Source organism: Myodes glareolus, chromosome 2 (assembly GCF_982192425.1).
Source record: "Myodes glareolus chromosome 2, mMyoGla1.1, whole genome shotgun sequence".
NCBI classification, from domain to species: domain Eukaryota; kingdom Metazoa; phylum Chordata; class Mammalia; order Rodentia; family Cricetidae; genus Myodes; species Myodes glareolus.
Window position 1 is genome coordinate 55,973,304 of NC_142027.1, and position 13,855 is coordinate 55,987,158.

A 13,855-nucleotide genomic window follows, 5' to 3' on the forward strand; every position below is an offset into this window, starting at 1 on the left:
ACCACATGTTAATATTTCAAGGGTGTACTTTCCCTGTCAAATGTAGGGAATACTATGTAACTTCTGGGCTTCTGGCTCTTATAATCTTTCCACCTTTTTTTTAATAATTTTACCTGAGTCTTAAGTATTGGGGGTATGTGACAGACATATCAGTTGGGGCTGGGCACTCCATAGTCGTGTGTGTGTGTGTGTGTGTGTGTGTGTGTGTGTGTGTGTGTGTGTGTAAATGCTGCTGTGTAACTTTGGGTGATATTGCTCTCCACAAAAGCCACACCTATCTAACAAAAACCAAAGAGACAGGCAGAAGAAAGAAAACTCTCTCCCAGATGTTAGTCAAAAGAATAGAGGAGTTCCCAAAACCAACGAAAAAAATTGACATTTTCTTTAGTTGACTTCCGGAGCTTTAAGATAAAGCCCTACTTCTGCAGACACCTCTAATTTCAGACACAGAACTTGGAGCAACGGAGCTAGAATTGACTTGGAAGCCTCTTCCCTAAATTCCGCTGTTCACAGTTACCAGAATGTACTATAAAATCTGTTGAAAAAGAAGAGTAAACTCTAGGGCTACTCAGCTATAAACTGCAACAATGACTACTCCATCAAGATATCCACAATGATACAATGCTGGCAATATTATCTTGGGGCTAACCAAAAGCTGTCTATTGGATTTAAGGCCTACTCAGTGGGAGGGAACTCGTGCTTAGTACTAGAAACTAGCCAAATATCCTTGGCTGGAGAGGTAACATGCCCCAAAGGAGAACTGATCATTGCTCATTTCTAACTGTATAACCAACATATAACCAATATAATATCTAACTATAGTCTAAATATTTATCCTTATTCCCACAGATAAGTGTAGCTCTTACCACTCATCAAAGAAGCTTCCTTTTGCAACAGAGATTATTTCAGAAATCCACAACTGGTCAAAATATAGAGAACAGATTATTTTACTGTATGAATGAAGGGCAAACAGCCATAACTTCAGAGGCAGGTGAATATTACAAAAACTTCAGCAAAACCAACCTATTCTTCTACTGATTCATAGAATATAATTAATATATTGACTGTGAATAAATGTTCTCAGAGACAAACTACTTCTTAATTGTATCACATTATAATTAAAGTAAACACTCTTCTTTAATTTTTTTTCCACAGAGCTGGGACAAAATCCAGGAACCTGCACTTACCTCAGTAGAGCTCTGACACAAAGCCACATCCTATACCTTACGTGTATTTTCATGTATATTGCTACAATAATGTTAACTGTTTTATATTCTACGACATTTAAAATGGTTAACTGATAATTAATCATGTTACCTTATAGTTGGTGTTCTTTAAAATGTCAGCTTCACAAGAGCGCTCACAATCAAGATAACTGCAAATGGTCTGTTTCATTATATTACTTTCAGTAGTTTGGATAAAATTATTGAGAACATCCTAGAGTTTAAAAACACACTCTTGTGAATTATCCATAATAAATTAAGCCAGAAACATCCAAGATTTACCTTAAGTAACATATCCAAAGATCCCATTTTAAATTACTCTATATGTATGTATGCATGTATGTATAATAGTAACACAACTTATTTACCCAGTCCAAAGTAAATAAATAGAAAAGCCCTAAATAGGAAAAAATGGATATCTTACAGATAGAAAGTAGACAAGTCTATGTCTTCCATATTCTAGGCCATGGTATGTTCTTATCAAGAACCGTATACATATTTATTTCAGAATTAGAGCCAGTCAAAACACAATGACAGTTGGAACCACTACAATGGTTCAGTATGACAATTAATGACACAGCGGGCAGAAGAATGATAAAGAAATATTTCTCCAATGCCAAGTCATAGCATGAAATAAATTTTCTCATTTTAAACTAGTTAACTTTCAGCAAATTACATTATATTATCTGAGTTAGACAAGGGCCCTAATATCTTTTAGAGAGAATATGTTATATCAAGTAGTAACAATATACTATGAATATATACAATATGAAAAGTAACCCTTAACAGGTTATTTAATGAACTGTAACAACATATATAAATTTTACAAAAATCTGACAGAATATATACCAAAAATAACAACAACAAAACCAATAACGAAAAAAACACTCATAAAAGTAGTAATATTAGTGAATTAGTCTATTCATAAGGCAAAGATTATGACTAATAAGCATCAAGAATAAAAAATTGAGAATTTATTCTTAACAACTCTTAGAAAGAAAACGGAAAAAGTAAATAGGTTACATGTAAAAAGCTAAAAATCAGACTAACATCAGATTCTTTTAAAATAAGGTTAAAGGATAGAAAATAATGGGGAAAAAATGTAATGTGTTAAGCTGTTTGTCTGGTATTATGTTTGTATACCATTTGTGTAGATTCCCCATGGAGGGCAGAGATGGGGCACTCGATCCCCTGAGACTAGAGTTACAGATGGTTATGAACTGCTGTTGGGTCTTGGGATTAAATCTGGGTCTTCTGGAAGAAGTGTCAGTGCTCTTAACCACTGAACAATCTCTCCAGGAACCAGGAAAAATTTTTAATGATGAAAAAATTATTTGAACCTACAATTCTATTTCTAGGCAAGGGATATATAAAGTTCAGAAAAATGGATTATTTTGAGAATTAAAAGATTCCAAAACATTCATCTCCCTATCAAGCACTTAAGTTTGAAGACACACCAGCCAAAACAAGAAAAAAGGCCTAAAGTATAAAACTTCATTTCTGAGACATAGAATTTTGCACAGAAAAGAGAAAGATAAAAATCATCCCTGGGGTAAGGCCAATTTAACAAAATTCAGTAAGATGGGAGAAGTGTGTGCATGTGAGATGGGAGAGCATGTGTATACTTAAAGGAGATGATATCTATATAAGAGAGTTCTCTAGTCACACAACTGTTATACAGGACAATACCTAAAAAAATTTAAATACTAGGAAAGCTTTCAAGTAAGGAGGGGGAAAAAGGCTATCTAAAGATCATAAATTAGAGATGCAGACAATGAAGCAAAAACTGGATTTTTAAGTCTTTTAGTCTTTAATATTTTTCAATAAAATTGCCTCTATAAACTTCTTTGTATGAAATAAAGTGAAACTTAAAGTTTGAATAGAAAGGAAAATAGTTGAAAGGAGGAAAACAGTAAAACATCAAAAAAAAATAGAGACTGTTTAGATAGGAACAAATATGAAAACTTTAAAAATTTACAAAATTATTTAGTTAAGTCCATTAAAAGTCCTTTTCATCTTGACAGTGGCACAAAACAATCAGTAGAGTCTACTGATTACTCAGAAATGCATATTAAAATACATCATTGTGAGAGGAAGTTTACAAAATTTATCCTTTCAGTTCTGACAACTGAAACCTGATTTTGAACTTCTACGAAATATGCCTCTTGATTTTCAGGGATGCTATTAGCCTTAAAGGTAAAATAAAATGTAATTATTCAAAAAGATTTAAAGTAAAAGTTTAGTGAAAGATTTGCTCTTGAAATATCTACCAAGAGAAACATGGAGCTATTTCCACTTTAAACAAAGCAATTCAATGGCTTTGCATTAAAAGTGTCTGAAACGTAAGCATTATTCAGAAGGTCTGGGGAGATAGAAGCTCTCACTCTTTATAATTAATATACACTCGTCTTCTGTACTAAGACTAAGTAAAGAAACAACCATCAACACCTTTATAATGCAATAGCAATGGCTTCATGAGTCTACTATATAAATGTTACTCTAATAAAATGCTATCAGAATATACAAAGATCATTTTATGTAAGAATGAAAATCTGAATAGTTTTAGGTTGGACTATGTATTCAATAATACATACCAGTAGACAAAGAATAAAACTTGGTGTATTATACCAATTTTAATAAACATGCAGGAAATTATTAATGTGCACATTCACATGCATATAGAGAAGCAGTTAAAAGGGAGAGAAGAATAATTTATCCATTTGAATAAAAGGAATAAAATTAATTATTCTTTATAGATAAAGGAGTTATTTTTCTAATCAAATGATTTAGTAATTTGCAAATTAAACCAAAAATAAAATAGCAAATGCAATTATATAAAAAACTTAATTATTAAACGTGTGTTTTTAGAAGACAAATATTAGGCTAGTTAAGCTACTCGTCTTCATATCTTGAAAATGGTGACAGTGATTCCTCTTTTTATCTAAATGTGCTCACATTCTGCACCAGGTAATAGAATTAATTAAGGTTCTTTCTTACACACAAAAAAATATTGCCAATAAAATAAGGTATTATAGAATATTAGACACTTGATTTTAAGATTACTTGTTAAAGATGACTCTGAGTTGTCACAAGTTGTAAACTATTTTTAATAATTTCTTACACTGAAAGTTGTAGGGAAATCTTCATCATCTGTAGGATCTACGTCAAACCAATCATCATCTGTATCTCCTATTTCTCGCAAGCTTTTGTGAAATTCTAGTAGTCCTCCATTATACCTGCAAGGCAGTTTAAAGTAAACGTCAGTTTGAACTAGACTCAGGTGTTTATCAATGAGGGAACCAGAAACCCAAGGAAGGTGGTGATAACCTCTGGCATGCTGTAGAAATACAAATACTAGGACTCTCACCTGTGGTAGACTGGGATGAAATACAGGTAGGAGGGGAGGCACTAGGTTATGTAGTAGCTCAAGCTTGAACAGTATGGGGGCCATGGTAATTAAAGGGGTTGTAGAGTTGGTTGGCTTTTGTTAACTGTCTTGGAAGCCTTGAAGAAAGAGAATGACAGGTATAGATCAGCCAACTATAAGTTTAGCATGCACTTTGAAAGCCAGAAGGCCTCTAAGGCAGCATTTAAATTGATTCTCATTTCCTATACTCAAGCTGTGCTGAAATTAAGGGCCAAATTTAATTAGAAGGTAGGGCAAACTATAAAAGTAAACAAATGCACAGCCTTGACAGGCTATTATCAAATCAGGACACTCTGTAAAAGCTAGAAGAATGCTATGCTATGATAAATTTAAAGAATTCTAACAGTATATTATGTCAAACCTCAGGCCTGAATTTTATAATTAAAGGTAAAGCACCTGCAATAAGACTTCAGGCCGAGCCTCAACGGGACTACTATTCTAAAATCAGGGGTTTGATAATGAATAAATAGATATAGATATCTGAAATGAGGATTTGTAAGTGAATGTGCTCAAAAATTGCAAGTGTATAAATTCTTGTCTACCAATTTGACTAGGAAGGATTTCTTCTTCCTTGCTAGAGTACAACTGCCCCCCCCATTATTTAGAGATCATTAAAAAAATATCATCAGAAATGCACATCCCAAGAGAAAAAGACTACCTTCTTCAGATTTTTCTCTCTCTCCACTCACTGCCCTTGGACCATGACAGCTAGGATCAGACATAATGGCCCAAGAAGGAAATCAATGACTAAGTCCAGGAAGAATAAAACACATATATATTCATCTAGAAATTGTCCAACAAGGCTGATATGAAAGAAATATGGAAGTAGATCCTAAGAATGTGAAACCAAGGGAAAACACAAGCCTTAATGAGGAAGTGGATACGGATATAGGAAAACTCACATACAAGTCATGATTCGCTATTCTTTTCGGGGGAGGGGGATAAGACAAGGTTTCTCTGTGTAACAGCCCTAGTTGTCCTGGAATTAGCTCTTGTAAACGAGGCTGTCCTCAAACTCACAGAGGACACCTGCCTCTGCCTCCTGAGTGCTGGGAGTAAAGGTGTCCACCACCACTGCCCATCAAATGATTCACTATTCTTGCAGGGACACGTGAAGGCAATCCTAACATGCTTCCAGAAACTTGATACAATTATGGTCAATAGTAAATGAGGTACGAAGGCTGGAAATTTCTTGGTATAGTATTAATAGAATCAGGAGGTTCAAAGGGTTCTAACAGGATTGCTCTGTAAGAACACAGAACTTATCATTTTTTGGGAGTATAAAAAGCCCTGAGTGAATTTGGTCATGGTCCTGTCAAAGATCCTATAGCTACAGGCTCAAAAGAATGGAAAAACCTTCCTTGGAGGATAAATGTGAGTGCTGACAATTGTGTGTAGAAAATGTGCAACGTAGTTTTCTCCCTTTGGACACTTACAGTCTAAAAAAAAAAAATGTTCCACTATAGAGACTACTCCTACTGACATTAGCTAAAGCTGTCTCCTTGATCCAGCTATATAAAAAAACCTCATGTTAATGATTATCTGAACTATTATTATTATGTAGTAACTCTGCTTCCTTGTTCAGCTGTATATAATAATTCTGCCTCTTTGTTCAGACCTATATAATGAACATGCTAAGTTCCAGGGCTTTGTGGTTTCTCCAGCCAGGAGTCTAGACCACCTGATCGCAGTTTTGGTTCATGTGTTTGCCTATGTTTGTTTTTGTTTTTAATTCCTCAATGCCCCTGTCAGGTCTGTTCCTGGAGTTGCGCTGGATATAGCAATCACAAGCAATGTTCCTGGAAGAAACACTGACTAATGCACTAAGAAATATAAAGGGCATCATTAACTGATAAGCTCCTCTATAGTCCAGGGAAGACGAAAGCATAGTCATGTTCCTTCTACTTGTTAGCTTTCAAGATCTATTTCTGCTACTCAACCAACATGTCTTGTTTACTTTTATTTTATTCCAACATTACTTGTATTGAATATTATAATTTTTGATAAGTTTGTTTGTTTAATCACCTGAGTCAATACTACAACCAAAGTTTCTATAACCTACCATTTTCAAAGACAAAATGCACTTGTTGGAGGAACAGTTGAAATACAGAAAAATAACTTAGAAAGTGATGATTCTGCCATTTAAAGAGTTTTTTGTGTCAATGATATAGAAGACCAATCAAGAGAGAAGAAAAAGTAGTTTGCCTTTCTCAGGAAAGATACACATCTTTGTATTGATTTATGTTAAGTATCTGACTATCAGTGAATCATCTTTTCATTTGGATCTTTACATTCTGCAAAGCATCATACTAACACTGGGACATTGATAATGTCATTCTAGCCAGACTCAGTGACTAGGAAGTGGGAAGACTCTGATTTCCTAGCACAAGAGCCATGCCAGAGGATAGAAACTAAATCCAAAATAGAATAAACTACCATCTACATGGTAGTTTTAGGTCTACAATGATTCTTGCCAGCAGCATTCCCTTTCCTAGTCATTCCTTATATATCAGTCAACAATTAAATCTTTAAACTTTTGCTGATTTTCTAGACCATTTTGGAACACCAATAAGTACTTGAATTACTCACTCTGTTTTCATCCACAGCTCTTAAACATGTTTCATTATTCATTACTGGGTATTTTGAATATTTACTTGATTAACCTACATGTTTCACAATACTTTTAATTCTATGTCACGTTTTATAAAGTACCGTATCCCTAGGATTGCCACATCCACGGCTGTCACGCCGGTGTAGCAGAAATGCTGACTGGGCGGACTGTTGCCGTGGATTGGGGCTAGTGCTCCATGGAGTTGTGGCCTTGGCAATCAGCTGTGGTCATGATGCCACCTGAGTCGCCATCTGCACTGACTCGACCTCACTACCCTTGGAACCGATGTGTCTGTCTTTTCCTTGTCTTTCTGTTCTTTGTGATTCTTGCATCTTACCAACAGATCAGACTATTCCAGAAAGTTGTGGATACAAACAAGACTGCTGAGGACATTTTGAGCTCTGCCCCACCATTCATTGAAGCATTTAAGGAAGTAGCCAGTTCTGGGAATTGGGGATCATTGTTAGGATAATTCCTTGATGATATGGAGTAAAAGGAGTTACTTTTACTAGGAGAAACCTTAGAAGCCTTCTGCAGGAAAACAGTTGCAGCAGTCCCCACTAGGCATTTGCCTGGGGAAAACATGCAGTTGCAAACAGGAGGCCTATGAAGCCCTTCTTGTGGGCAGAAAAGACCTAGGCTGATAATAACATCTGAGCCTGAGAATCAAGAAGGGAGGAGAGTTAAGGTCAATGGTGTGAGACGAGTTTCAGAGAAGTTTGAAATTATGTCTTTGAAATTTCCTAGCAGAATATTTTCCCAGGAAGATAATGGCCTTCCCTTTTCCCAACCAGGATATTCTGAGCACAAGGTCACTTAGTTCAGCCCAGCCAGCCACCTGGTACAGGCTGATAAAGATGGCCTAACTCAAGAACAGTGGCCTCTCTAAAAACAAGAAAAAAAGCTTATTTAACAAAATATGAGCGTGCAAAAGTCCTTGTACCCATGCCAAAGCATCTTCAAAGATTCTCTTTGTAAACTGTTTTATCCTGTTCTTTTCTATTTTATGATTTGATGATGTATGCTTTTGCCAAGTTCTTTGATTGTAAAAGAATATAAACCTTGCGCTAAGTAAAGTCATTTCCTTGCTGATTCCTGAATTCTCCCGAGCCTTCGCCCTGCTTCTTCCACGGACTGAGTGGCTCCCCTGAGCCAGTCCGTGGCATAGGACCAAGCACAATCCTTGGACTATAATAGATGCTTAAGATAAATCAAATTAATGATTGATCCTACAAAAGCTACGAATATCCATAGAGGAAGTGAACAAAGAATTTGCATCGGTTTCTCTATAAGTTCACCTTCCTAAAATATGTAATACCTAGCATTCTCAACACTCAGTACTTGGATCAAGTACTTGCTTGTTTTCATTTGTTTGCTTTAAGTTCTTAGGAGAGAGTATCACACTATGGCCTAGGCTGACCTTGAACTGATTATCCTACTGCTTCTGTCTTCTTATTGCAGGGATTAGACATATGCGAAACCATGTCCAACTCCCTTCCAATTCTGTATCAGGTCACTTATACTTAAAAAACTCAGTGGTGAGAATGTCAGTAACTACAATTATCAATTATCATGAACTAGGCACTGTTATTCACCACATAGAATTTTTATGATATAGATATTAATCTTTGTTACATTTTAGATATCAGAAAAATCAGGCTCAGCAAAGCTAAATTTCTTAGGGTAAGTGGTAGAAAAAAAATGTATTTGAATCCAGGTTGTCATATTCTAAGCCCATATTACTAACAGTGATGATGGGCTGCTTCACACTGCCAAGGCCTGTTAGGTTCCACATAAGCATTACCAAGCAAATGGAATTATTAACTACTAGGAATTAGAAAGAAGAAAAGAACACTCTGAGACCATAGATTTTATGATCAATGGTATCTAGTCCAAATGTGATTCCCACTTTACAATAATGAAAGGCTATAAAGAAAATGCTTACCTCTTTTGAGCACATCGAAGTAAACCACGTCCAAAATAAGCTAAAGTCATAAAGTTTTCACAAATTTCATTTTCTTGGATCACCATCTTCATCACTAGAAATTTATTTTCAGCTTCTATGCAGTCCTGTAGTGACACAATAGGTTTGGTAGGCTGTGTAAAAAATGTCCTTTTCTTTACATTAGATATTCATTCCGCAACTAGAAAATTTAGAACATATTTAAGAATTCGGACTGGAGAGATGGCTAAGAGTTTAAGAAAAGAATAATGATACAATCATCTGATTATGTATGTGTATTTTATCATATCTAAAATTGATTATAAAGATGAGGTACTGGGCATTTAGCATAGTTAACAAACTGAAAAACATAACTACATTTTTAACCACTTCAAAGGGAAATTGCGACAATTTTTGGACATAAAATGGTACAAAATTGTCAGACAAATAAAGGCAGGTATAACAACTATCAGAATGTAATAATTTTTTTAAAAAAATTCTCATCATAGAATAATATGCTGAGCTTTTCAAAATGGATGAGGGTGGCTCCTGATCATAGGTATAATTTCTTCTAAGGAGAAAAACACAATATAGACCTGCAGTTAAAGATTAGAATTAGTTCTAACAATAGATGCCTCAGTTGCATGTGTATGTGATAAAACTTAGTAAAGAGCAAGGACTGGTAAAAAGCAAAGGCAAAGGCTATCAAGGCTGCAAAAAAGTAAGACAAACAGTTTAAAAAAAAAAAAAGAAAGATTTCTAGTTAAATGTCCAGATTTCTATTCATTTGGTTTCACTTTAATTTGACAAAATAAAAAATTGAGGTAAAACTATCAGAGTAAGATTAAGAAAAATGAGACTAAGCGGCACTTGAAACAGATTAATATGTATTGCTAAGTATAAAAATAAGAATCATTTAGCAGACAAAAATAGCCTCAAAATAGATATTTGAAATATAAGCTAATATTAAGTTCCCCTTTATCTCAAATCACAACATAACTCTTCAACATTATTATTATTTATTTAATATAAATATAAGACAGAAAACTTACAGAATACCTTCAATTTCAAAGGTTTTTTTTTTTAGATCAGCACTTTCAACTGCTACAATTAAACTAAAGAGTATGAAAGATTTATAAGGTGCTACATACCTCTTTCTTTCCTCTTTCAGTGAGTGCTACTCCATACAAAAACAGTAATGTCAAGTAATAATCAATATTAATTTGGTGTACCTACAAAAATATATTAATTGGTTATTTACAACTTGTTACTTTTCAGTTTGACAGAGATACTTAGAAGTAAGTCCTTGACTTATTTAATAATTACTAAAAATAGTGCAGATTTTCATTTTATTACCCATTATTTGCTAATAGCTATAGAAATGCATGTTATTTTCATTTGGCAAAATTGCCCACAAAAAAAACTTGATTAAAGATAACAGCAAATTCAATTAAAATTTATTACGGTTAGCCTTTCAAAACAATTTTTTAATAATGTTATATTCTAGTTATCAAAAACCCCTACAAGACACTACAGGCAAACAAGTAAAAAAAAAACCAGTGCCAGGAATGAGTTATTGTTGTTGGCCAATGAGTTCCTATAGACCCCTATGCATTATAGGCATTGCCACTGCTACTGGTTATTCTCCAGAACGCTATGGTACTGTTGAAGACACAATATATAACAGATGTTATGTAGCAAAGCATGGAGATATCAAGCTGGTACTGACCTAGAACCTTCTTTCATAGTTGTGGGAGGTGCTGTATATACTACTGGAGGAGAAAAGTAATTATCAATGTTTCCTAGGTGTGAATTCTATGAACTACTATAATGTCTGGCACGGCAAGACATACCTACTAGTGCAATGGTGGCATGGGCATCATGTAAGTAACCAACAACTTTCCTACTGGATTTAAGTTCTGCTCCATAAGATAAAATCCATTTATGGCACCACAGGCCAAGAACTTGTGACTAGATAAGTCTCAGGCCCTACTACTGTTACACTCCTAAATGAATAATATTAAAATAACTCCTAATGAACTATCATAACCATAATTTAATGCATCTCTCAACCTTCATCAAAGAAACTTCTAACTGCAGTAGACAGTGATTAGCACGAAGATCTACAGTTGGCCGAAGTGCAAAGAAGAAGAGACTGTGGAATGTTCAGCAGTAAATGGGACATCTATATTAAATCCCCTTCTCCTAAGATTCCAGGATTATTGTGAGCAGAGCAGAAAAACTCTGGAGACCGAAACAGTAGATGAATAAAAGGAAGTAGTGCTCTGCAGAGACAATAGGGCATTATAACAGTAGAAGAGGCTAATAAGTAGGGAAAAGGAGAGATTGGGTTTTTTTTTTCTTTCTTCATATACACAAATGTCCACATATTTATTTATACAACAATATTCGAATTACATATATATTGTATAAGACTACATCAAGACCATTTACACATGAATGGCTTTACATATTTACCACTTCGTGGTAAAAATTTATAATCTCAGTATTCTTAAAAATTCAATATGTTGCTATTAACTATAATCATAACAAGGTATAACAGCTCTCGTAAAGCATTCTCCCTCATAACTAAATAAATGTTGTATAGTTTGACCAACATCTCTTCAATTCCTCCCTTGTACCCTACCTTGATGACCATCACCCTATTCTCCATTCAACATTTTTGAACTCTTTATGTAGCTATATTTCTGTGTCTGAATCATTTTCTGAAGTTCATGACTGTTTATAAACTGGAATGTTCAGTTCCACTATTCAAGTGTCTTTTAATCTAAGAAAATACAAATAGTCTCATGCTGCTGTTCTCTCATTTCAAACATTCAATACAAAATACTCACAGTACAATTAGTAGCTTGAATGTTTCTAAGTGCTGTTTCCAGTTGTGTTATCAAAAACTGTAATGTTAAAGCAGGAACCATTTCTTCCCCAGTCTGGCTATTAGCTGAAACTTCCTTCTGTGGAGAACAAGTGAGGTGAAAATGTCTTCAAGTTAGGATTTCTAAATATACAAAAAGAAAATTGTATAATCCTTCCCTGTTATTTTTTAAATTACCTTAGCAATATGAACTATTTAAATATGTATTATGCTAATGTTAACCAGTATGATTAATCTCCTCAGTAGGTATTTCCTTAAAAATTCCAAATAAATAAATAAAAAATAATTTTTTTCTTTGTCTTACTAAGAAAGAAGTTGGCAACATGTTCTACTACTTTAGAGAAAAGTCCAATCCCACTTTCTTCTAACCCCTTCCATTTTATAGCACAGGTAAACATTTCTTTGTCTCAGATACTAGGCAGAGCTTTCAGCAGCCTTGCATCTAGAGAAAACAGAGTGAGGGCATAGCTAAGCAAGAAAGGAGGGCTAAGGTTAGCATCCTACTCTCAGAAGGTTGAACTTCTGATGTGGACAGAATACTGACAGCCTCTGCTCTCTGTGTCTATTTTCTACCTGCTCAACTGATAATTATAAAATCAAAATATTGCCACGCATGGCCCTCCATGCCTATAATCACAATACTCAGAAGGCCGAGTCAGGTAAATCTCTGTGAGTTGGAGATGTGTCTGGTCTACATACAGAGTACCTCAACAGTTCGGGCTAAATAGTGAGATCCTGTGTAAAAAAAAAATACAAATGCCAAAAAAGAATAACATATGTATTTTTTTTTAAACTAAGGAAAATTTCACTACATTCTACAAAAACAAATACTCTGTCAATATTTAATTCTTTGTGTAAAAATTAATATCAACCTTATTAGTATACAAATTTGCTATTGTCTTTAATAAATGTCAAATTACATATACACAGAATAAATTTCCTATGTTTTATTGGTAGTAACTGTTTGATGTGTATATTATATACTGGGGTGATGTAAAAAATTCTCAGATGAAAAATGATCAAAATAAGAAAAAATTTTTAATGCCCCAATCTACTAAATATTCTGAATGGAATTAATTCCCTCAACAAATACAAATATTTAGATAAACTTTTACCTTGTATTAAAAAAAAAACTTGTCAGTATTTTTCAAAGTAGAAAAAAAAAACAAAACAACAACAACAACAACAAAAAAAAAATCAAAGTAGTCCCTGGCCAGGAGTGCACATTTATATTATTGTTGAATCATAATCAACACTAAACTTTACTGTTTACTACTACAAACCTATGTTCTTTACAATGACTTTTAAATCTTTTGGTAATAAGTCCATAGTCAAGGTTGACAGCAAACCTTTGATATGCATCACATGGAGATTTTAAGACTCTGATTACACCATCTAGCTTTAAACGTCATATATCAATGTGTATCTGCACTACGGAGAAATAATGATGTTACCTGCAGAGTCTGGAAGGAGAAGTCTTCCTGTATGAACTTGTCAACATTAGGGACCACACCTTTGGGTAGAGCACTGATTGCATTTAATAGCTTCTTTACTTCTAATAATGGGTTAACAGGGTCAAGATCAGTAGGTATATCCTTTTTCTCTTTGTCCTACAAGACATTCAATTTATTAAAATACACGTAATACAGTTTCATTTACTCTAGTAATAAAAATTACCAAAAGCATTAAAAAAGGGGGGCAAAGTTCTTTCACATATAGAAGTGAAGTGACAGAACAAAAAATGTAATTTGCTTTCCCA

General features: G+C 34.2%; 1 protein-coding gene across 3 annotated transcripts in view; it reads right to left on the reverse strand.

The window, feature by feature from the left end:
• Positions 1-13,855, reverse strand: part of Dzip3 (DAZ interacting zinc finger protein 3) — an 82,084-nt gene that overhangs the window by 50,103 nt on the left and 18,126 nt on the right. For all 3 annotated transcript variants that reach the window (XM_048454325.3, XM_048454321.3, XM_085685552.2), the window contains exons 4-9: positions 13,551-13,706; positions 12,059-12,175; positions 10,355-10,435; positions 9,207-9,331; positions 4,345-4,459; positions 1,318-1,437 (exon numbers count right to left, since the gene is read on the reverse strand). In XM_048454325.3, coding sequence (XP_048310282.1) covers positions 1,318-1,437; positions 4,345-4,459; positions 9,207-9,331; positions 10,355-10,435; positions 12,059-12,175; positions 13,551-13,706 — 714 coding nt within the window. The remainder of the gene's footprint in view (positions 1-1,317; positions 1,438-4,344; positions 4,460-9,206; positions 9,332-10,354; positions 10,436-12,058; positions 12,176-13,550; positions 13,707-13,855) is intronic.